The 23627-nt window shown below is 41.5% G+C and overlaps 1 protein-coding gene across 3 annotated transcripts in view; it reads right to left on the bottom strand.

Moving 5' to 3' along the window:
- DIAPH3 (diaphanous related formin 3) overlaps positions 1-23627 on the bottom strand; it is a 502952-nt gene that overhangs the window by 251858 nt on the left and 227467 nt on the right. For all 3 annotated transcript variants that reach the window (XM_065581159.1, XM_065581157.1, XM_065581158.1), the window contains one exon: positions 18813-18907. In XM_065581159.1, coding sequence (XP_065437231.1) covers positions 18813-18907 — 95 coding nt within the window. The remainder of the gene's footprint in view (positions 1-18812; positions 18908-23627) is intronic.

Raw genomic sequence — 23627 nt, 5'->3', positions numbered from 1 at the left:
CCAACTTAAATGTATACTCCAAATTAAGAAACACAGTAAAAGAACTAAAAAAGCGCCACCGTGGCTTAACAACCATGTAAAAGAAGCAGTGAGAGATAAAAAGACTTCCTTTAAAAAGTGGAAGTCAAATCCTAGCGAGGTAAATAGAAAGGAGCATAAACACTGACAAATTAAGTGTAAAAATGTAATAAGAAAAGCCAAAGAGGAGTTTGAAGAACGGCTAGCCAAAAACTCAAAAGGTAATAAAATGTTTTTTAAGTACATCAGAAGCAGGAAGCCTGCTAAACAACCAGTGGGGCCACTCGATGATCGAGATACAAAAGGAGCACTTAAAGACGATAAAGTCATTGTGGAGAAACTAAAATTCTTTGCTCCAGTCTTCACAGCTGAGGATGTTAGGGAGATTCTCAAACCTGAGCCGGCTTTTGTAGGTGACAGATCTGAGAAACTGTCAAAATTGAAGTGTCACTAGACGAGGTTTTGGAATTAATTGATAAACTTAACATTAACAAGTCACCGGGACCAGATGGCATTCACCCAAGAGTTCTGAAAGAACTCAAATGTGAAATCGTGGAACTATTAACTAGGGTTTGTAACCTGTCCTTTAAATCAGCTTCTGTACCCAACGACTGGAAGATAGCTAATGTAACGCCAATATTTAAAAAGGGCTCTAGAAGTGATCCCGGCAATTACGGACCAGTAAGTCTAACGTCGGTACCAGGCAAATTAGTCGAAACAATAGTAAAGAATAAAATTGTCAGACACATAGAAGAACAAATTGTTGGGCAAAAGTCAACATGGTTTCTGTAAAGGGAAATCATGTCTTACTAATCTATTAAAGCTCTTTGAAGGGGTCAACATATATGTGGACACGGGGGATCCAGTGGACATAGTGTACTTAAATTTCCAGAAAGCCTTTGACAAGGTCCCTCACCAAAGGCTCTTACGTAAATTAAGTTGTCATGGGATAAAAGGGAAGGTCCTATCATGGATTGAGAACTGATTAAAAGACAGGGAACAAAGGGTAGGAATTAATGGTAAATTCTCAGACTGGACAGGGGTAACTAGTGGTGTTCCCCAAGGGTCAGCACTAGGACCAATCCTATTCAACTTATTCATAAATGATCTGGAGAAAGGAGTAAAGAGTGAGATGGCAAAGTTTGCAGATGATACTAAACTGCTTAAGATAGTTAGGACCAAAGCAGACTGTGAAGAACTTCAAAAAGATCTCACAAAACTAAGTGATTGGGCAACAAAATGGCAAATGAAATTTAACGGGGATAAATGTAATGTAATGCACATTGGAAAAAATAACCCCAACTATACATACAATATGATGGGGGCTAATTTAGCTACAACAACTCAGGAAAAAGATCTTGGAGTCATCGTGGATAGTTCTCTGAAGATGTCCATGCAGTGTGCAGAGGCGGTCAAAAAGCAAACAGGATGTTAGAAATCATTAAAAAGGGGATAGAGAATAAGATGGAGAATATATTATTGCCCTTATATAAATCGATGGTACGCCCACATCTCGAATACTGCGTACAGATGTGATCTCCTCATCTCAAAAAAGATATACTGGCACTAGAAAAGGTTCAGAGAAGGGCAACTAAAATGATTAGGGGTTTGGAACGGGTCCCATATGAGGAGAGATTAAAGAGGCTAGGACTTTTCAGCTTGGAAAAGAGGAGACTAAGGGAGGATATGATAGAGGTTTATAAATTCATGAGTGATGTGGAGAAAGTAGATAAGGAAAAGTTATTTACTTATTCTCATAATACAAGAACTAGGGGTCACCAAATGAAATTAATAGGCAGCAGGTTTAAAACAAATAAAAGGAAGTTCTTCTTCACACAGCGCACAGTCAACTTGCAGAACTCCTTACCTGAGGAGGTTGTGAAGGCTAAGACTATAGCAGCGTTTAAAAGAGAATAAATTCATGGAGGTTAAGTCCATTAATGGCTATTAGCCAGAATGGGTAAGGAATGGTGTCCCTAGCCTCTGTTTGTCAGAGGGTGGAGGTGGATGGCAGGAGAGAGATCACTTGATAATTACCTGTTAGGTTCACTCCCTCTAGGGCACCTGGCATTGGCCACTGTTGGTAGACAGGATACTGGGCTAGATGGACCTTTGGTCTGACCCAGTACGGCCGTTCTTATGTTCCTTTTGCTGTTCTTGCAAGCACTGTCACTGACTTTGCCGGGGGAAGGGGGCACAACCCTCAGCCCATCCACTCCACCTCTTCCCCCAAGCCCTCACCCTTGACCTGCCTCTTCTCCCTCCCACACCTCCTCCCCCTTTACTTCGCATGCTGCGTCCTCGCTCCTCCCCCCTCCCTTCTGAATGCTGCAAGCCAGCTGATTGCCTTGGGTAGGAGATGGGGGGGGGGGGGAGAGGCACACCGAGTCCTCGCTCCTCCCCTCTCCCTCCTGCCCGGGGCAATCAGTTGGCTTGCAACGTTTAGGAGGCAGGAAGAATGGGGGAGGAGCGAGGACTTGGCGCGCAAGCTCCCTCTCCCTCCCCCCCTCGCCTCCTGCACGGGGCAATCAGCTGGTTTGCGGTGTTCAGGAGGCAGGGGAGGGAGGGGGAGCCTGCACGCCGAGTTCTCGCTCCTCCTCCCTCCTTCCTGCCTCAAGCCAGCTGATTGCCGCGGGCAGGAGATGGGGGAAGGTGCTGATCTGCGGGGTCTGCCAGCGGGGGGGGAGGCGTTGTAGGGGAGGGGGGGCGCGTAGGGAGGCTGCCAGCTGTGGAGAAAACAGGCAGCCAAACGTAATAGTGGAGCATTGCACAACTTTAAATGAGCATGTTCCCTAATTGATCAGCAACATAACAACTAAACAACATTAACCGGGACGACTTTAAGTGAGGAGTTACTGTATTTACTTATTAAGCATCCTGTTTCAATCAGATTATTGGATTTCCCTCCCTAATCTTATCTTCCAAAGAACAAGGCCTCCCTGCATGTATTCATTACTCATGTCATGCCCAGCCTCAGCTATAACCCTAAGAGCCTTTCAAAGCCGACTGGCAGAGGACCCACTGTACTGTAACTTATATCAGGCCTGACACACTCACTACACTCAACACACTGTTGTGATAATATGTATCCAAAATGTATCCCATAAGGTTTCCTGTGAACTGGCAACATGCTGATCATGAATATCATTCTGTGGTGTGTATACGGGTTGTGTAAAAAGAGTTATGTACATGTGCTGGGAATATGTTCTTCAAATGTGTTTTGGAAGGCAATGGACACACAAGTGTGACCTAGACGCAGGAATGTTGTTTTGCCTATTTGCCTATGTCTCCAATTCAAATTAAGCAAGGTAAGGCCAAAGACAATGGAAGTACATTTTTTTATTTAAGGTAAACAAAGTGATTAAACCAACCAGAGAAGCATATTAACCAGAAAAGGAGGAAGACAGCATGGCATCTGCACAAGCAAAAGGGAAGAAAAACTTCATCTAGGGATACACATCAAAGGAATACATCTTAAAACAGGAGTTCTCAAACTGGGGGTCAGGACCCCTCAAGGGGTCACGAGGCTATTACATGGGGGGGGTCACGAGCTGTCAGCCTCTACCCCAAACCCCGCTTTGCCGCCAGCATGTATAATGGTGTTAAATATATAAAAATGTGTTTTTAATTTATAAGGGGTGGGTCGCACTCAGACTGCTATGTGAAAGGGGTCACCGGTAAAAAAGTTTGAGAATCACGGTCTTAAAAGTTTACGAGACTATAAAGAGAAGGGGAGAAAACTCCTTCGTTTTTCCATCTCTTACTCCTGGGGGAATTCTGTGCCACTGCGCAATGCAGAATCTTGCAGAAATTAATTATTTTTGCACATAATTTTCTTTCCCCCACAGAAATGGCCTGCAGTGCTGCTGGCCGCCACTAGGGGCCGCTGGACCTGGCAGCGCCCAACTCTCTCATAGAATATACTGCAGGGGTGGGAAGAAAGTAGAGAGTTCCTAGCAGCTGCAGTTCCCTGCACACCCTGAGAAAGTAGATGGCAGCACACAGGAAACTCCACACAAGCCAGGCTGGGACCCCGTTTCTTCTTCTGGGTAGTAGGGGGGCTGGTGTCTGGGCTGCAGGGGGCCATGGCTGGGATTTGGGAGGGAGGGGGCTGACATCTGGGATAGGGGGACCACAGCTGGGCTCTAGGAGGGAGGGGGAGGGGGTCTGGGCTGGGGTGGCCACAGCTGGGCTCTGGGGGGAGAGGGGAAACAGTGTCTGGGCTGGGGGCCCTCCACGATTGGACTTGGGGGGAGGGGATTCAGGTATATTGGCTGAGGAGCTGGACCTGGGAGGAGCAGTTGCGGGTGTCTGGCCCCCCGGCTGGGCTCTGGGGGAAGGGAGCGTCGAGAAACAGGAACTGCGTTGTCATAGGGGTTTCTTTAACTCTCTACTCCTGGGGGAAATTTTGTGTGTGTCTGTATTGTTACAGACATATTTTGCAATAAATAACGCCCCAAAAAAATGAAATGGGCATGAATATGTAGTGTTATTTTGACAAATAACATCTGCAGAATTTTAAAATATTGTGTGCAGAATTTTTAATTTTTTTGGCACAGAATTGCCCTTTTGGGGACAAAGGAAACAGTACCCTTTGAGCCTGTGAATAGTGGATCCTCTTGGCCTCAAGGGCAAGAGCTGCTGATAGCTTCCTATAAGTAAGAAACTATTTTAGGCAAAGATATAGCTGGCCTGAACGAAGTTTTAGGCACTAGAAAGTGTCTCTCTTAAATCTGTGTTCTTTATTAATAAATTTATTCTTGTTTCATTTCAAAGCCATCTCTCTGCTGTATATTAAAATAAAGTGTGGGACCTCAGCTAAGCTGATTGGTTGGTGTGTACTGTCTCTTTGGAGGCAGCAAACAACTTCTGTGAGAAGCCCAGTGAGAGGGACTGAAAAATGTAGAGAGACGTGTCTCTAGAAAACTCAGCAACTGGTGTACTCCTGGAAGGTAGGCCACTGATATTGTGAGAAATGCACATTGTGAGAAATAAACCAGTTCTATAGCTTTAGTGCTTCTTCAAAAGGAGACCACAGTCTGGCACCTCCCTGGCGATTTATATAGTACATGCATGCTATGTTGTCTGTCAAGACTCTTGTGTGCGTTCCTATGATCAGCAGAAGGAAGTTGTTGCAAGTCTTCCTGACTACTCTGAGTTCGAGAAAGTTGATATGAAGAGGTAACTCTATAGATGATCACTTGTCCTATGTCGCAAGATGTGCACCCCAACCTATGAGAGATGTATTGCTGGTGAGAAATAATGATGGGGAAGTTTGCGAGAAGGGTATCCATGTGCAGACATTTGTTGGGTCTTTCCACCAGTCCAGGGAGTGTTTGACTTTGGTGGGCAGTGATAGAGGTTTGTCTAGTCTGTCTCTGTTCGGCCTGTAGGCCAAGTGGAGGCACCTCATATGAAGTCTGACGTGAGATATCCCAGACATGCCATATGTCCCAGAAGTTGGAGGCTGTGTCTGGCTGATATTTGAGGACTGCTTTTTACTGCCTCTATGAGCATGGCCAAGATGTAGAACCTGTACTGTGGCTAAAGTGTCCTTGCCTGTAATGAGTCAAGATCATCTCCTATGAACTCTAGGCAATGTACAAAGGGTGAACGTTGAATTTTGGATGTTGATCTGTAGGCCCAGCTCTGTGAAGAAGTCTACAGCAGTTTGGGTGACCTGGAGGGCCTCGTTGAAGGAGCGGTCTCTGAGGAAACAATCATCCAGGTAGGAGTAGATCATAATCCCCTAGGAGTGTAGATGAGCTACTACTATGCAGAGGACCTTGGGGAATACTCTCTGAACCGATGGGAGACCAAAGGAGAGTACTCTGCATTGGTAATGGTCCTTGCCCATGGTAAAACTGAGGAATCATGTGTGGGAAGGTAGTATCAATACGTAGAAATAGGCATCCTATATGTCGAAGGGCAAGAACCAATCTACCTGTTCCAAAGATGAAATCATCGCTGCTAGTGTGACCATCCTGAATTTTTGATCTTTGACAAATTTGTTCAGTGCTCTGAGGTCTAGTATGGATCTCCAACCTCCCCTCTTTTTGGTTATGAGGAAATAACCAGAGTAAAAATCTTTGCCTCATAGGTGCTAAGGTTCAAGCTCTATGGCTCCTAGATGGAGGAGATGATCCATTTCTTGTTGTAATAAACTCTCATGAGAAGAAGCCCTGGGGAGGGATGAGGAAAAGTGAGAAGGGAGGTGAAGTGTATGGAGTACTCTGTGTGGATGATTTCCAGAAGCCATCGGTCAGATGTTATTTGTTCCCAGTTGATGTGGAATAAAGCAAGGCAGTACCCAAAAGGATACAATGGGTTGGTGTTGAAGGGAGTGGTGTCAAGATGTCAAAACTGATATTATAAACTGGATTGTTGTGAAGAGGAAGACTGGGGGCCTGATGGTTTAAGGTTTGGAAAATCTGGATTTTTCCCTTTGAGGCTCATAATAGAGTTGAGTTGGAAAATGTGGTGTGCATGATTTTATGCTGAGGTTGAGGACTAAATTTTCTTTTTTTGTCTAAGTGTATAAATCCCTAGTGACCGGAGAGTGATCCTGGAATCTTTGAGCATATGGAGGGACGTGTCAGTCTCCTTGGCAAACAGTTTGGTACCTTCGAAGGGGAGGTCCTCTACTGTTGTCTGTATTTTCTTATAGAAGCCAGATAGCTGCAATCAGCTGCATAGCCCCGCCTGTAGAGATGGACCGGGCTGCTGTGTGGGCTGCATCAAGCGCTGATCAGAGTGCTGTCTTGGACACCAGTTGTCCTTCACTAACAATGGCATGTTCACATTGTGACTCTGGTAGCTGATCAATAAACGTGCTAAGCTTGGCATAATTGATGTAGTCATATTTTGCGGTCAGAGCTTGATAGTTTGCAATTCTGAATTGCAGTGTGGTGGATGAACAGGCCTTTCTCGCATATAGGTCGAGATGCTTTCAGTCCCTATCAGAGGGGATGGATTTCACATGGTGTTGGTGACCTCGGGAGTTGACCACATCCACAACAATGGAATTATTGGGCAGGGGGGAGAAAAAATGGGGGGGGGGATTCTCTATCTTTATAATATTTCTCATCGGCCCATTTGCAGGTAGGCGTGACAGATGCTGAGGTTTGCCATATAAGCTTGGCTGGGTCCAGAAGGGCCTCATTGATGGGGAAAGAAGAGGAGTGCCAGTTGTCAAGGAATTTATGATGGGTGTCTTTTACCTCCTCAAGAGACATCTGCAATGTGTCTGCCATCCTTTTTGCCAGATCTTGAAATAGCCTGAAGTGGTTGGGTAGGGATGGTGGAGGGGGTATTATTGCCTTGTCTGGAGAGGAGGAAGAGTAGTTGGGTTGTGGTGTGACTTCCTTCTCAAATCCACCCTCCTTTTCCTACATGATCTCCTGGGCAGGTTCACAGGCTCTGGATACCATGGCTGAGGGAGAGTACCTCAAAGGCTCATGGTGGGCCACACTAGATGCTCAGGAGACATGGAGTCTATACGCTGCCCAGGGATCCCAGTAGGGCCACTGGGATAGTGGAAAGAGTCCTGCTGGTGGTGCCCACTGCTGACCATACTAGGGTTATTGAGGAGCAGATGGAGGATATGACTGAGGGGGCCCAGGTTGGTAACGGGAACATGGGAGGAGTGATGGGAGACGACCTCCTTTTCTTGGAGATCTGATTCACCACTGGAGAATGGAGGTGCATGACACAGTAGCAGAAGAGATTCCTGCATCTGAAGTAAAATTGGTACTGAAGCCCTGGTACCGAGCAAGGGAGACTTGGGTATGTTAGAAACCATGAGGTCTTTAGAATGCCTGAATTCTTGTGGTGCTGACCTACTCGGAGCAGACGGTGGTTTTTGGTGGGTCAATAGCACTGAACGGATTGGTGATTTGGACCAAACCAAGCACTCCGAGGCGGGATGGCTCACTGTTGATGGTGCCAATGGTAGTGCTGGTATGGCAGCATCTTCTTGGGGGTGGTGCAGTCTCTGTCCTTGCCTTTATCTGTCGGTACCATTGCTTCAGTGCCTATGCCCATCAGATCCTTGGGTGCATCAATGGTTCCTATATCTACCTGCCACTTCAGACCCTCGTGGGCTATAGATATGTTTAGACTGTTTTGGTACTGACGATACAAAATGTACTGGTGATCTTTTTCAGCTAGTTCAAGGCTCACTCCGGGGACTCTCAGCTCTCTGTTTTGAAGCCTCACATGAGGGTTCCATGGCTGTTTTCTTTGACCCATAGTCTTTAAATGTCAAGGGCTGTAGGGAAGATTCGTGCCATTTGGGTGACTCCTGGCTCAAGTCAAGGACAGCTGAAGAGCTACCTCCATAAGGAGGAGTTTTATTCCCAGTTCTCAATCCTTCCGACATCTGGACTTGAGTTGTTGGCAGAGACCACACTTTTAGGAAATATGAGGAAAAGATGCAGTGGTAATATTTATCCGCTACAGGGATGGCCTCCTTAAACGAGAGGCACCTCTTAAAGCCTAGTGAACCAGGAAGACCCTGTGCTGTGGCAGACAGACTGTGGTGGGGAAAGAGGGAGAAAAAGTGGTTTTGGGTTGTGTGTGTTTTTCTTTGTTTGTTTGTTTTTAAGAGAGAAAATAAAGAAACTTCTATAAATAAGAAAGGGATTAACTAACAATTGAAGTTCTCAGAGAGAAATAATCTCATGAACGAACTGCTATTAGCTCTGTTTCTAGCCGGGGCAGTTGAGAAGGAACTGAGTGGGGTTCGCCTGCGCAGCACTGGTTAGCTTCATAGCAGAGCACAAGGAGGGGACACCACATGTGCGGGCTGAACAAACATGGCTACCAAAAACTAGACAAGCCATTTACAAGACAAACTTTGCCTCTCTACAAAGGAAAAAGGACACTAAACTATCTAAACTGCTACATGCCACAAGCAGCCACAACAGTAGTTCCCTTAACCTACCCAGCAATATTGTTAATCTTTCCAGCTATACTCTTAGCCCAGCAGAAGAGTCTGTCCTATCTCGGGGCCTCTCCTTTTGTCCCTCCAGACCCATGAATATGATACAGTTCTGCGGTGACCTAGAATCCTACTTTCGACGTCTCCGACTCAAAGAATATTTCCAACATACCTCTGAACAGCATACTAACCCACAGAATCCCCCCTACCAGCACTACAAAAAAAAAAAAAAAGGATTCTATGTGGACTCCTCCGGACGGTCGAAACAACAGACTGGATTTCTACATAGATTGCTTCCGTCAACGTGCAAAGGCTGAAATTGTGGAAAAGCAACATCACTTGCCACATAACCTCAGCAATGCTGAACGCAACGTCATCAACAGCCTCAGAAACAACCCTGACATCATAATCAAAAAGGCTGACAAAGGAGGTGCTGTCGTCATCATGAATAAATTGGAATATGACCAAGAGGCTGCTAGACAGCTCTCTAACACCACATTCTACAGGCCATTATCCTCTGATCCCACTGAGGATTACCTAAAGAAACTACACCATCTGCTAAAAAAACTCCCTGACAAAGCACAGGAACAAATCTGTACAGACACATGCCTAGAACCCCGACCAGGGGTATTCTATTTGCTACCCAAGATCCATAAACCTGGAAATCCTGGACGCCCCATCATCTCAGGCATTGGCACCCTAACATCAGGCTTGTCTGGTTATGTGGACTCTCTCCTCAGACCCTACGCTACCAGCACTCCCAGCTATCTTCGAGACACCACTGACTTCCTGAGGAAACTACAATCCATCGGTGATCTTCCAGAAAACACCATCCTGGCCACTATGGACGTAGAAGCCCTCTACACCAATATTCCACACAAAGATGGACTACAAGCTATCAGGAACAGTATCCCCGATAATGTCACAGCTAACCTGGTGGCTGAACTTTGTGATTTTGTCCTCACCCACAACTATTTCACATTTGGGGACAATATATACCTTCAAGTCAGCGGCACTGCTATGGGTACCCGCATGGCCCCACAATATGCCAACATTTTTATGGATGACTTAGAACAACGCTTCCTTAGCTCTCGTCCCCTAACGCCCCTACTCTACTTGCGCTACATTGATGACATCTTCATCATCTGGACCGATGGAATAGAAACCCTTGAGGAATTTCACCATGATTGCAATAATTTCCATCCCACCATCAACCTCAACCTAGATCAATCCACACAAGCGGTCCATTTCCGGGACACTACTGTGCTAATAAGCGATGGTCACATAAATACCACCCTATACCGGAAACCTACTGACCGCTACACTTACCTACATGCCTCCAGCTTCCATCCAGGACACACCACACGATCCATTGTCTACAGCCAAGCTCTAAGATATAACCGCATTTGCTCCAATCCCTCAGATAGAGACAAGCACCTACAAGATCTCTATCAAGCATTCTTAAAACTACAATACCCACCTACTGAAGTGAAAAAACAGATTGACAGAGCCAGACGAGTACCCAGAAGTCACCTCCTACAAGACAGGCCCAACAAAGTAAATAACAGAACACCACTAGCTGTCACCTTCAGCCCCCAACTAAAACCTCTCCAGCGCATCATCAGAGATCTACAACCTATCCTGAAAGATGATCCTTTACTCTCACAGATCTTGGGAGACAGACCTGTCCTCGCTTACAGACAACCCCCCAACCTAAAGCAAATACTCACCAGCAACCACACATCACTGAACAAAACCACTGACCCAGGAACCTATCCTTGTAACAAAGCCCGATGCCAACTCTGTCCACATATCTATTCAAGTGACATCATCATAGGACCTAATCACATCAGCCATACCATCAGGGGCTCGTTCACCTGCACATCTACCAATGTGATATATGCCATCATGTGCCAGCAATGCCCCTCTGCCATGTACATTGGCCAAACCGGACAGTCTCTACGCAAAAGAATTAATGGACACAAATCTGACATCAGGAATCATAATACTCAAAAAACAGTGGGAGAACACTTTAACCTGTCTGGTCATTCAATGGACAGACCTGCGGGTGGCTATATTACAACAGAAAAACTTCAAAAACAGACTCCAACGGGAGACTGCTGAGCTGGAATTGATATGCAACTAGACACAATCAACTCAGGATTGAATAAGGACTGGGAATGGCTGAGCCATTACAAACATTGAATCTATCTCCCCTTGTAAGTATTCTCACACTTATCAAACTGTCTGTACTGGGCTATCTTGATTATCACTTCAAAAGTTTTTTTTTCTCTTACTTAATTGGCCTCTCAGAGTTGGTAAGACAACTCCCACCTGTTTATGCTCTCTGTATGTGTGTATATATATCTCCTCAATATTTATTCCACTCTGTATGCATCTGAAGAAGTGGGCTGTAGTCCACGAAAGCTTATGCTCTAATAAATTTGTTAGTCTCTAAGGTGCCACAAGTACTCCTGTTCTTTTTGCGGATACAGACTAACACGGCTGCTACTCTGAAACATGGCTACCAAAGTTCTCCCATCAGTATCGAAGGGACGCAAACGCACCAACAGTGGTGCACCCGTAGGGACACTACTCGATCAAGAATACATGGTTTCACAGGCTCTGACAGCTATTGTAGGCACATCCAAGTTTGCAAACTAACCAAGTACTGCTCCAATATAAATACAACTGTTATTTTCCTTAACATAGAGTTTTGGGCTTGAGAAAATTAATCGTTGGCCTCTTACACACCAGGGAAGGCACTTGGTCACATTCCCATGGAATACAGCCCATTTGGAAACCCATGCAAACACTTCTCCCTTGAAACACCCAATCAATTCAATAAATTAGCCTTCATAGCATAGCACTCTGCACCAGACTATATATCCAGTACAAAGTCTGTACCTCTCCCATTAGAAAAAGGATCAAATATATGGCACTGGATTCATCCTACACTGAGATAATGTGCCTATCTGCTTGAAAGTGACTGTATAAACACCTTTGGGCACCTTCTAGTCTCAGGCTGGGCAATAAAGGGGTTGGGCTTACTGGCAGCTGGGCAGCACAACTTGGGCTAGTGACCCCCAAATCAGCTCCTACTGAAGCTCTTGCCTCTTTTGGACAGGATGACAGTCTGGTTCATCTTCAAAAATTGAATCTATGCTTGTTGAGTTTCTTCCTGTTGTGGTGCATCCTGGTTTAGCTGCTACTGCTGAACAGCCAACCATTTCAGAACGTCCTCTATTTGTCTCCTTTTTGCAGTATGACCAGAAATTCCACTATTAGTATCAGATGTGAATGAAGCGAGTCCCCATCATCTCTCAATACAGTCTAATACAAACAGACAAGTTTAGCACCCAAAACTCACACCTTACATGGGTGGTACTTGTTTATTCTTAAGAAAAAAATAAACATAAATCTTAGCCTCAACTTCCTCCTGAGCCAGCTGTTTCTGGAGATTTTCCCCAACAGATGGTTGTGAGGTTCTCAAAAATTACTATGATCATCACTATAGAAGAACCTACAAATAAAACAAAATAATAAAACTCTCCCCTGTCTAATCCTATGCCACCTACCTTACCTTAGACACCATCTTTTATCCTTTGAAGCCTTCACTAATGAGACTCACCTGGCCTAGTTGCCAGATAAGTTTAAAAACAAAACAAAAAGACGCTCTATATCTCTCTGAGATCCTAGACCTGGACATCCTGTCACAACAGGAAAGACAAGTGCAAATGCTAAGGATCTTTAATTTGCCCACATTGTCCATGGAAAGTATTTTCATTTACTAGTTCAGCGGTTATATGTATCCAACTTTGCAAGTCAACACAAGTCTAAGAACCTTAACACTTGAGGGATGACTTAGTTACATTTTTGCCCTTACGGTTAATTTATATTTTCTTCTCTTTATTCCCCCTCCCCTTTTTGGAGGGAGGGGGGAACAGAGGAAAAACAATGTTAATATTTAAATAGTTCAAAATATGCTTTCAGAGTTTACATGTCATTATGGTGGATGGTGGGGGGAAGACCAGATTTGTTTCTGTTATTTATTGGCAGGAGTCCGTTATGTGCAAGACTGGGTTATTTGAGTAGGAGCACATTAGTGTTTTTTGAGACAGATTTTCAAACAGAAAATTATTTACTGTAGCTCTGTTTCTCATAGCCTCCTCTTCTCCCCTCCTGTGACAATGGATAAATGGCAGACAGCAGAGAAAAACAAGAAACACAATGGTAATAATAAACAGGCAGAGCATATCACCCACTGGGAAGGAGGGTGGAAGGTAGGATAAGAAAAAGAGGAGACTATGACAAACAACTAAGTAATTTTCCCTTTTTGTATGTCTATCTTCTCCTATCCTCTGACAGGGTATTAAGAGACACACAGTGCATGTATCAAGCAGTAAACCTAGGAAGCAGAGCTACCTTACTGTATCAATAGCAGAACCCCGTAGCCAAAGAAGGCATCCTGGGAAGCAGAGATAAAGATATACAAATAGTGAGGAGACAACCACATTGCCACCTTACACACCTTGGAAATGAATGCTCAGCAGTTACTGCCCATGAAGCAGAAAACTCTTTCATTACATGGCATCTTGCAAATTGGGAACCAGGCCATAGCCTCATTTACACATTGTGAGAGCACAACCTAACGCCAGCACCTACCAATATAGGAGAACCTCAGTGTTACAGAACCTCGGGAATGGAGATTGTTCCTAACTCTGAACAGTGTCTTCACCTCCTACCAGTAAGTAGCTGCCTCACGGGTGGAGGTAGGGACAGGCAGCCCAGATGTGGCTACCTTAAGATGCAATACAAGCACAGTACCATATTTGCTTTTTTTTTTTTTTTAAACCTCCACTACTGCCCGATTGCTTATTTCCAGTTCCACGTAGTGTCCAACTGACTGGTCAGTCCGTAACTCTGGTTTTCATACCTTTGAGGTTCTACTATAGTGATTTTATCTGCAGGCTTGCCCCTGTTGCAACCCTCAAAATAGACAAACAGTTGCTTTGACTTTCTAAAGTCAAGAAGGAAAAAGAAAAAAAGTAGCAGAGAACACACAACATTCAATAAATGCAATCTCCGAACCTCAGGACGGTAGGGAGAGAGATGCCACGACTAAGAGAGGAAGAGATATGGGTTTGTTCAGGTGGAACTAGGTACTCTCCTTGGGAACAAATTCCAAGGAAGGCTGAAAACGCCCCACTTTTTCTGGAAAAAATTGGCAAATTGTCAGAGAGACTACGTAAAGAAGTTCAACTTACTCTTCTGTCTGAAATTCCTGCAACACTAATGGCTGTCCTACAGGAAAGAAATCTGCACAAGGGGCTCAACTGGGGGTTGCATTAGAACCTGCAGGATGTAGATCAAGTCCCACTGAGGAATCTCTTGATGAATCACTAGTCTGGGTCCCTTTTTGAATACTAATGAGAGAAAATCTAAAACACCCAGAAGTAAACAGGAAGGCAATAATAGTATGATGTCACATCAGGCCATAGAGATCTTCCAGATCAGAATAAATCAGAGAGGCAACAACAAGTTTTCTGTTGCTCTTCTGACAGTCTGTCACCTCAGCCAAGAAACCTCCCTTTAAGAAATTTCCTTCAAAGATCATGCAGCTACCCTGAGATGAAGATGATGGCAAAGCACCTGGCTTTCAAAGAGCAGGTCTGGCATCTTGGAAAGTGTTCGCAAGAGAGTTCACTTCTAGGCCTGTGAGATCTCAAAACCAGCAGCAGTGGAGTTACTATGGAGCTAGGAAAAACAGTTTTATCCTGTCTGACCTTTTTCACCCACTGTTGGTAGCAGTGGAAGCAACATCTCACTTTCCCATTTCAACTCCATAAAAAGCACTGCAAAGGAGTGTGAGGGCTTGGAGGGGTAGGGGGTCTGAAAATAAAATAAGGACACTTGATGGATACCATTAAGAAAATAACGAAGTGCCTTACACTCTGGCAATGGCCTCAAAAATGAAAGAACTGGGGCTGTATTCTCCCTTAACAGTTTCTGACTGAGCCAGTCTACAAGCATGTTTTCACAGCACTCCAGCACTATTGCTAGAAGGCAAGTTCTAGCCAAACACATAAAAGCATTACCTCTGAAAGGAGGGGAGCAGTGCCAGTACCTCCTTAACAGATGTCAGAAGCCACCACTGTTTAATTGTCACTACAGACAAAGAGAAGGATGTTCAGGACCTGGGGCTCCCAAATTAGAAGAGTAAGATGGGAGCTCCATAGCTCAAGGAGCCTGACATTCCCCTTTCATTCTTCCATGGGTCAAGACCTGGGTTGACAAATTACCTGGATGCACAGCTCCAACCCAGGAGACTCATATTGGTAACCACACAGAGCTGAGGAAGAGGCAGGAAAAAAGGGGTGGAAGGAGAAGACCACAACTTTAGAGGTCCGAATTAACACAGGAATAATAAGATTTCCTCCAGTGAAGAGAGGCCAAGAGGAAAGACCGCCAGCGCCAGATTCACCATCCTGTGAAGGTGAGATTTATGTTTACAACTCTGCTCTCTTGCTGCTAGTATGAGGTATCATAGTATTGTCTGTTAATTCAGTGTCTTAGGACAGGAGAAGGAACACATAATGACACGGAAATGACACATCCTTAAAAAAAAAAAAAAAAAGAAGAACACCACTTCTGAAGAGAATAACTTTAAGATAGGTCTCTCAATCCTCACTTAGTTATCAGACTCGCTCCCATCTTCAAGAGAAATGGCAGACCCCCAACTATAGTAGTTACAATGAATGCTGGTATATATACATTTTAGATACTACATTTTTACTGAAGGATAAAGCTGAAAACAATTGAGCCAAATCAGCCGGGAGAAAGAATTTAAACAGAATAATGAGAATGATAATTGGGAACTGTTTAAGAACATTATACTAGATTCCCCAAAAAAGCCAAAATTACATAGCCGAGAAAGAAGGCTATACTGATTTTATAAACAGCCTCATTTACAGTGGATGTAAAAGCAGCTATAAAAACAATCATTGTTTTAAAAATACCATCTATAGATCTGAGACTGACTTAATTCAACAAAAGACCTTTTTTTCCCCCGAACATACTGGTCACTACATAAACTAATGGTAATGGGCTTCATAAATGCTGACTGCTGTTGGAAATGTAAGTTGGTGCTACATTAGTTTGGAGAGTGCCCTGAATCAAGAATTTCTGGTATGAAGTGAGTCAAAAGACCAATTTGATATTTGATGGTATCTTGGAGCCCTCCTCCTTAAGTTTCATTCTTGGATATACTCCTGATACCTGGAGGTCAGATGGTAGGTGGTGTGGTTTAAATATGTAACTTTCCTTGCCAAAAATGTAATAGTGCAAAAATAGAAAAAAGTTGATCCCCACCAAACATTGATTCCTAGCTAAGTGATATAGCTGACCTCACAGCTAACAAATAACTAGCATTCTGCAGAAGGGTAATGCCTGAAAAAAATCAAAGCAATTTGGGCTGACTTTTGAAAGGTCTATGATAAATGCAAATCCTAAAGATAAGTATGTCACTTCCCCTCCCTTTATTCTAATCCTGTAATTACTTTGTGTATTATGATTAATCAAGTATTTTGGTATATTTGTTATATTTAAAAATATAAATATATACATCTCCACACACACATGCACAATCACACACCAAATGGAAAAAAGTTTAAGTTGATAGCAATCAATATAAATCAGAAGTTAAGTGTACAAAATTGATAAGGGAAGCAAAAGGACCTAAGAAGAAATCTCTGGTCAGGAATGTTAAGGAAAATAAGGAGAGATTTTTCAGTATTAGAATTGTTAATCATGACACAGAAAAGTCAGAAGTGTTCAAATAAATATTTAAATAAATAAATGTTCTGTGTTTGGAAGAAAAACCAGCTGATGCAGTCCTATTATATGATGATGAAATACTTATCATTCACAATATATCAGTATATCTACACTGCGCAGTCCTTTCAGGGTAGAGTACATAAATGGTTAGCCCCTCCCCCCTCTAGCACAGGTATAAATAGTGTAGATGGTGAAGCACTTTAGGTGAATAAAGACATTCCTGAATCTTGTGAGCATATACCCAGGTATGTATCTACTCACCATGGAATGCCTCTCCACCTACACTGCTCTTTAACAATGTAGTGTCCCACTGCCTGATGCCTCCCTGCTGCTGGAAACTTTCCTCTTCACAGTGAGGGACTCTAGCATGGAGGAGGCAGTGGGTACCTACATGGTAAGTAGGATGGTACCTACATGGTAAGTAGTAAGGACCTACATGGTGAACAGAAATTTGATAATAGAGGGCTCTTCACAATAGCAAACAAAGGTATGACAAGAACCAAAGGGTGGAAGTTGAAGCTAGACAAATTCAGACTCTAAATAAGGCACACATTTTTAACAATAAGGACAATTAATCACTGCAACAACTTGTAAAGGGTTGTGCTGGATCCTCCATCATAGTAAATCTTTAAATCAAGATGGCATTTTCCCCCCCAAAAAGATGTACTCTACTTCAAGCACAACTATTGGACTTGAAGCAGGAATTAATACAGGGAAGTCCTATGGCCGATGTTACGCAGGGGGTCAGACTAGAAGATCACATTTGTGAGTCTATCAATATTTTAAATTTTCAAATAAATTCTAACACATTTTAAATACTATGTTAATATTTTAGAAGTTTGACAGCTTACTATAAAAACTTCTAGATCCTGAGATATTCTGATTTACCAGATAGCAAACCTTAAAAAATAAAAAAATAAAATAAAAAAAATAAACAAAGGAAGCAAGTCACATTACCAAACACATATCAATAACTAGCAATAAAACAAGTGGCCAAGGAAATGCATGCAACTATTTTAATTGTTTTGTATCCATGTGGTTCAAGAAAACTCCAAACATTTTTCTTGAACCACATAGTTCTTGAACATTTTTTGAAACTTTACAATATGAATGAACATTGAACTCTTCTGCAGTTCAACTGAATACTATTCCTTGAATAAGTGTTTTGATACAATAATTCAAGGAACAATACAAGATATGCAAAATTACAACATTCAGAGTTGTACACTTATTTATTATTATACAGTACACCCCAAAACACTGTCTGTAACATGCAATTATGATATTTTTTCAACCTAGGTCATGCAGAACTATCGAGTATTTGTAGCATAATCAGTTGATTATGTTCCACTGAGTGTAGTCAGATTCTTTAACTTATCACTCTTTAAATAATACTTAGAATAGAAGTAATATTAAGAATCAGATTCTTTTGTACCCAAATAGAACTGTATTGATTTTCTGCTTTGAATAAAATGGTGTGGAATGTGAAATGCTGTACAATTACACTCTAGGGAAGCATTCACAGATAAGCGGCTGATGGAATTTCTGAAGGTAGGATCCCAGATCAAGTCATCTCTAATTGAAAAGAAAAATCTTTTTCTGCCTAGTTCATGACAAGGAACAATGTGACAGCTTTGTGCAATACAGGTGAAGGTAATACAGAGTGTTACCTGCAAAATGATTTTTTGTGAATGGTAGAAACAAAAAGTTATTAAATACTGGTTTATCTGTCTGAATACATACATAAAGTGGAGTTGCATTCTGGATGCTGGTAATAAGGAAACAAATACTAAAGCAGAATATAAATGCAAGTGTTTAGATAAGATTTATCTACTCTGCAAATGTAAAAAAAGATTGAGTTTTGTTTGCTTACTAGAAATGCTAAGAGACTAATTATTCAGCAATGATTTTCCAGCTGAATAATTTGTGTTAAGAGTTTTTGTCAGTAACAGGTTTCTGTTTAATGAGACGCTTACACTGAAATATTGGTATTTAAACCGCCTGTCAATTTACATACCTGAATCATGGTCTCTGCCAGCTGTGTTTCATCTACTTCCAATATCATCATTTTGATTTCCTCATAAGGCACTCGGAAAGAACCAAGGAAAATTGCTAGAACAAAAACATAATACATGATGAATGGAGATGTAGTAAGAATCTGATCTTTCACTCTACTTACAAAACAAACACTAAATGGATTGTAGAATTCTAAAGGCCACCCAAACATAGTATATGATAATATGGATAAGAGATAAAACTTTTTTATGCAAATTTGGCAGCTTTCATAATTTTTAATCTGGCTCTTCCAGTCCTCTGGCAGATGAATTACTATATCAACAGATGCTGCAGTAACCATAGCAAGTGAGACAAAAAGAGTGTCCTTGCTCTAGGAGAGCCACTCATCATTTACTATATTATTTGTACTTGGGTAACCATTTTTACATGTTTCCCCTTTACTGCATAGGAATCTCAGCTCTCCCACACACACCTTTTTTTTTTTTTTTTTTTTTTTTTTTTGAGTGTACGAGTGAGAGCGCACCATCTTTAGCAAGACCACTGCAAATTGCAAAACAATCACAATCCTTTAATAATGCTTTTGTTTGCTATAGTATAACAACTGGCCAACATTTTCTTTATACACAGTATTTAATAAGCAATTTCTCATGGACCAACTCCCCTCCTAATTCCACATCTTCTCTTCAACCTTCCTCATCTGTTCTAGTGATTATCATTATTTTACAGAACCAGATGGAGTACTAGGCACCTTACCATAAAAATAAGACAATAGATCTGTGCCCTGAATATCTTACAATCTAGTCGCAGATATTATGCAAGAGAAGGCTATCAAAACAGGAGAGAGGGTAAGAGATAATAGACAACGAATGGTAAGATTATGCCGTTACTCAGATAAGTAGAGAGGAGGGTACATCTTAAAGGCAAGGACACAGTTTAAGCTTGTTGTTGGGAGACAGTGGCGTTACTCAAAGAGGTAGTTGATGTGGCCAGAAATTACACCTTTGCAACTGTTTTGTGTGGGCTGGATTGGGGAAATAGGAGTGTTGGAAATCTTGGAAAGGGGAAATCTGTAGTACTCAAGACAGGAAACTGACAGCTCAGATGAGAGTTTTGCTATCTGGTCAGAGAGAAAAGGTTGCGTTTTAAAAATATCGTGCAGAAGGAAGAGGTAATATTTGGATACAAAATGGATGCAATGAGGAGGAGGAGGAATAAAGGTTGGCCCTCAAGTTATGGGGCTGAGTAATGGGAAGGATGGTGGCATTGAGAAAATTAACAGAAAACAGGGACATATAAAAGGCTCCAGAGAAAAAAAAAATAGGTGCTCATGTTTTGGCCATATTAAGTTTAAACTCTTGATTGAGCATACAGGAGATACAAAAAAGGCAGACTGAAATGCAGGTTTGGATGAAGGAAGACACCTAGTGGAGAAGATTTGGGAGTTGTCAGCATAGAGATAGTAGTTGAAATCATGTAAATGGAAGACATCACCCAGTGAGAAGGTACAAGGGGACGAGAAAATTAGTCTTTTTCCAGCCTCATCCAAGTCCACTTTCCCCATACAATCTACAGAGTACACAATTGCCAACATCTTCTTCCTGGACATGCTTAATGCAACTAATATTAAATGTGGAGGAAGGAACACAAGTCAGAATAGGGGAAGAACAACAAAGAATATTTAGATAAATTAGATGTATTCAAGTAGGCAGGCCTGATGAAATTCAGCTAGTTCATTAAGTATGCTCAGGTGAACTAGTCTTGGAAGCGTTAGCAACTATCTATGAAAGATCATGGAGGATAGATCAGGTCCCAGAGGACTAGAGAAGAGTAAATATGGTACCTATCTTTAAAAAAGAAAACAAAGAATTTGGAGAATTATAAACCAGTCTACCTCACTTTGATGCCAGGAAAAACACTAGTACATTTAAAAAATCAATTTGTAAGCACCTAGAAGAAAATAAATAGGGTGATAAATAGCAGCCAACATGGATTTGTCAAGAACAAATAATCCCAAACCAGTCTAATTTCCTTATTTGACAGGGTAACTCACCCAGTGGATGGGGGGGGGAGGGGAGGGATTAGTTAGCATGATACATCTTCATTTTAGTAAGGCTTTTGACACAATCCTACAAAAATCATTCCCATAAGCAAACAAAAGAAATGTTGTCTAAATGAAATTACTATAAGGTGGGTGCACAATTGGTTGAAAAAACACACTCAAAGAGTAGCTATCAGTGGTTTTCTGTTTCTATCCTGTTTCTGTACTATTCAGTATTTTCATTAATGTTTTGGATGATGAAGAGTATACTTATCAAACTGGCATATGACACAAAGGTGAAAGAGGTTGCAAGCACTTTGGAGGACAGGATTAGAATTTAAAACAACCGTGACAAATTAGAGAACTGCTCTGAAATCAATGGGGCAAAATTCAGTAAAGACAAGTGCAAGCACTACACTTTGGAAAGAAAAAATCAAATGGACAAATGTGAAGTAGGTATAACTTGCTAGGAGATAGTATGACTGAAAAGGATCTGGGAGTTACAGTGAATCACAAATTGAATATAAGTCAACTATGTGACACAGTTGTGGAAAAGGCTAATATTCTGGGATGCATTAACAGGAGTGTTATACGCAAGACATAGGAGATAACTGCTGCACTCTTCTTGGCACTAGTGAGGTCTCAGATAGACTCCTGTGTCCAATTTTGCATGCCACACTTTAGGAAAGATTTGAACTCGAGAGTGTTGACAGGACAGCAACAAAAACGGTAAAAGATTTAGGAAACCTGACCTGTGAGGAAAGGTTAAAAAAACAGAGCATGATTAATCTTGAGAAAAGATGACTGTAGGGGACCTGATAATAGTCTTATGTTTTAAAAAGAGGACCGTGATCAATTGTTTATGTCCACTAGAGGTAGGACGAGTAGTAAGTGGCTTAATATGCAGTAAGGGTTAAATATTTTTAAAAAAATCTAGCTATAAGGACATGTAACTACTGGGCTAACTTTCCAAGGAAAGTAGTGGAATCCTCTCTCAGGGATGGTTTAGATATATTTGGTACTGCCTCAGCACAGAGAGGTAGACTAGATGACCTCTAGTGACCCCTTACAGCCCTATATTTCTATGATTCTGTGCCCATGTCTCTCTCTTGCACATCACAGCCATCAGAAATTCTAGCTCCAATTTGTTATTAAACAAAGTAATTTGGGGCATAATACTTTCACTGCTATAAATTAGAGCTGTCAATTAATCACAGTTAATGAACGTGATTAACACAACAAATTAACTAGGTTAAAAAATAGTCATGATTAATCGCAGTTTTAATAGCACTGTTAAACAACAATAGAATACCAATTTAAATGTATTATAAATATTTTTGAATGTTTTTCTATATTTTCAAATATATTGATTTTGATTACAACACAGAATACGAAGTGCGCAGTACTAGCTATATTATTTTTTATTAAAAATATTTGCACTGTAAAAAAGATAAACAAAAAATATATATTTTTCAATTCACTTCATACAAGTCCACTCAATCTTACTTCTTGTTCAGCCAATCGCGGACAAAAACAAGTTTGTTGAATTTACAGGAGAATGTTGACCGCTTTTTATTTACGTCATTTGAAAGTGAAAACAGACATTCACATGGCACTATTGTAGCCAGCGTTGCAAGGTATTTATGTGCCAAATATGCTAAATAGTCATATTCCCCTTCATGCTTCAACTTTTAGACTCTAAACTTTTACATTGTTTAGTTTTTGAGTGCAGTTGTATAAAAATAATAATTCTAAATTTGTAAGTGTCACTTTCACTATAAAGAGATTGCACTACAGTACTTTCTATGAGGTAAATTGAAAAATACGCTCTTTTACAATGCAAATATTTGTAATAAAAATATAAAGTGAGCACTGCACACTTTGTATTCTGTGTTATAACTGAAATCAATATATTTCAAAATGTAGAATAACATCCAAAAATATTTATAATAAATTTGAATTGGTATTCTATTATTGTTTAACAGTGCAATTAAAACTGTGATTAATCACAACTTTCTTTTTTTTTTTTATTTGTTTGACATCCCTATTATACATACCTATGATTCAAAGCTCTGGTAGACCACAGAAACTTTGGGCTGAAGCTTTCCAAAATTTTGCCTGAGGCAGACACCCAGCATGGAAAATTCATTCCAACAACTCAAGTTTTGAAAAGGCAAACACAATTAAAAACAGGTTCTTATACCAGGTCAGCCTGGTAACACTGACTATAATTTTATCGAATTCATATTAGGACAACATTCTGCCAAACATTGCTGGATAAGGATTCTGAAAAAAATATTACCAGCCATTTAAAGGCTTTCTTTGTTAAGGGAATGTCTGAGCAAAAAGATGGGCCCTATATCATTTATTTGCACCACAGAATCAAATAAATTAGAAAATCAAACTTGGCTTCTTGCCACTGACAATTTGTTCTTTACCATTTATTTTCTAATATTTTATCTAGTGCAGCTTAGATATTTTAAGTGACATGTCTTCCACTTTACAAAGCTATTCCTGAGTAATCTCCAGAGACTATTTCCTTGGTATTCAGCCGAAGCTTCCTTTCTAAAAATGTAGTCCCATTAGTCCTAATTATAAGCTTTACACAAATATAACATGGGGATACAGAAGTACCACACACACTCTTCCCCTACGTTGTGACACCTGCAATTAACTGTATTAATGCTAGATTCCCCTCCCTTGATATAACCGAAAGAAGGAAACTGGCAGGACATACTTCATCAGGGGGCCTGGACTTTGCATTACTCTCCCATCCCC

The sequence above is a fragment of the Chrysemys picta genome, chromosome 1 (genome assembly GCF_011386835.1).
Source record: "Chrysemys picta bellii isolate R12L10 chromosome 1, ASM1138683v2, whole genome shotgun sequence".
NCBI classification, from domain to species: Eukaryota; Metazoa; Chordata; order Testudines; family Emydidae; genus Chrysemys; species Chrysemys picta.
This window is presented reverse-complemented; position numbering and strand designations above follow the sequence as displayed.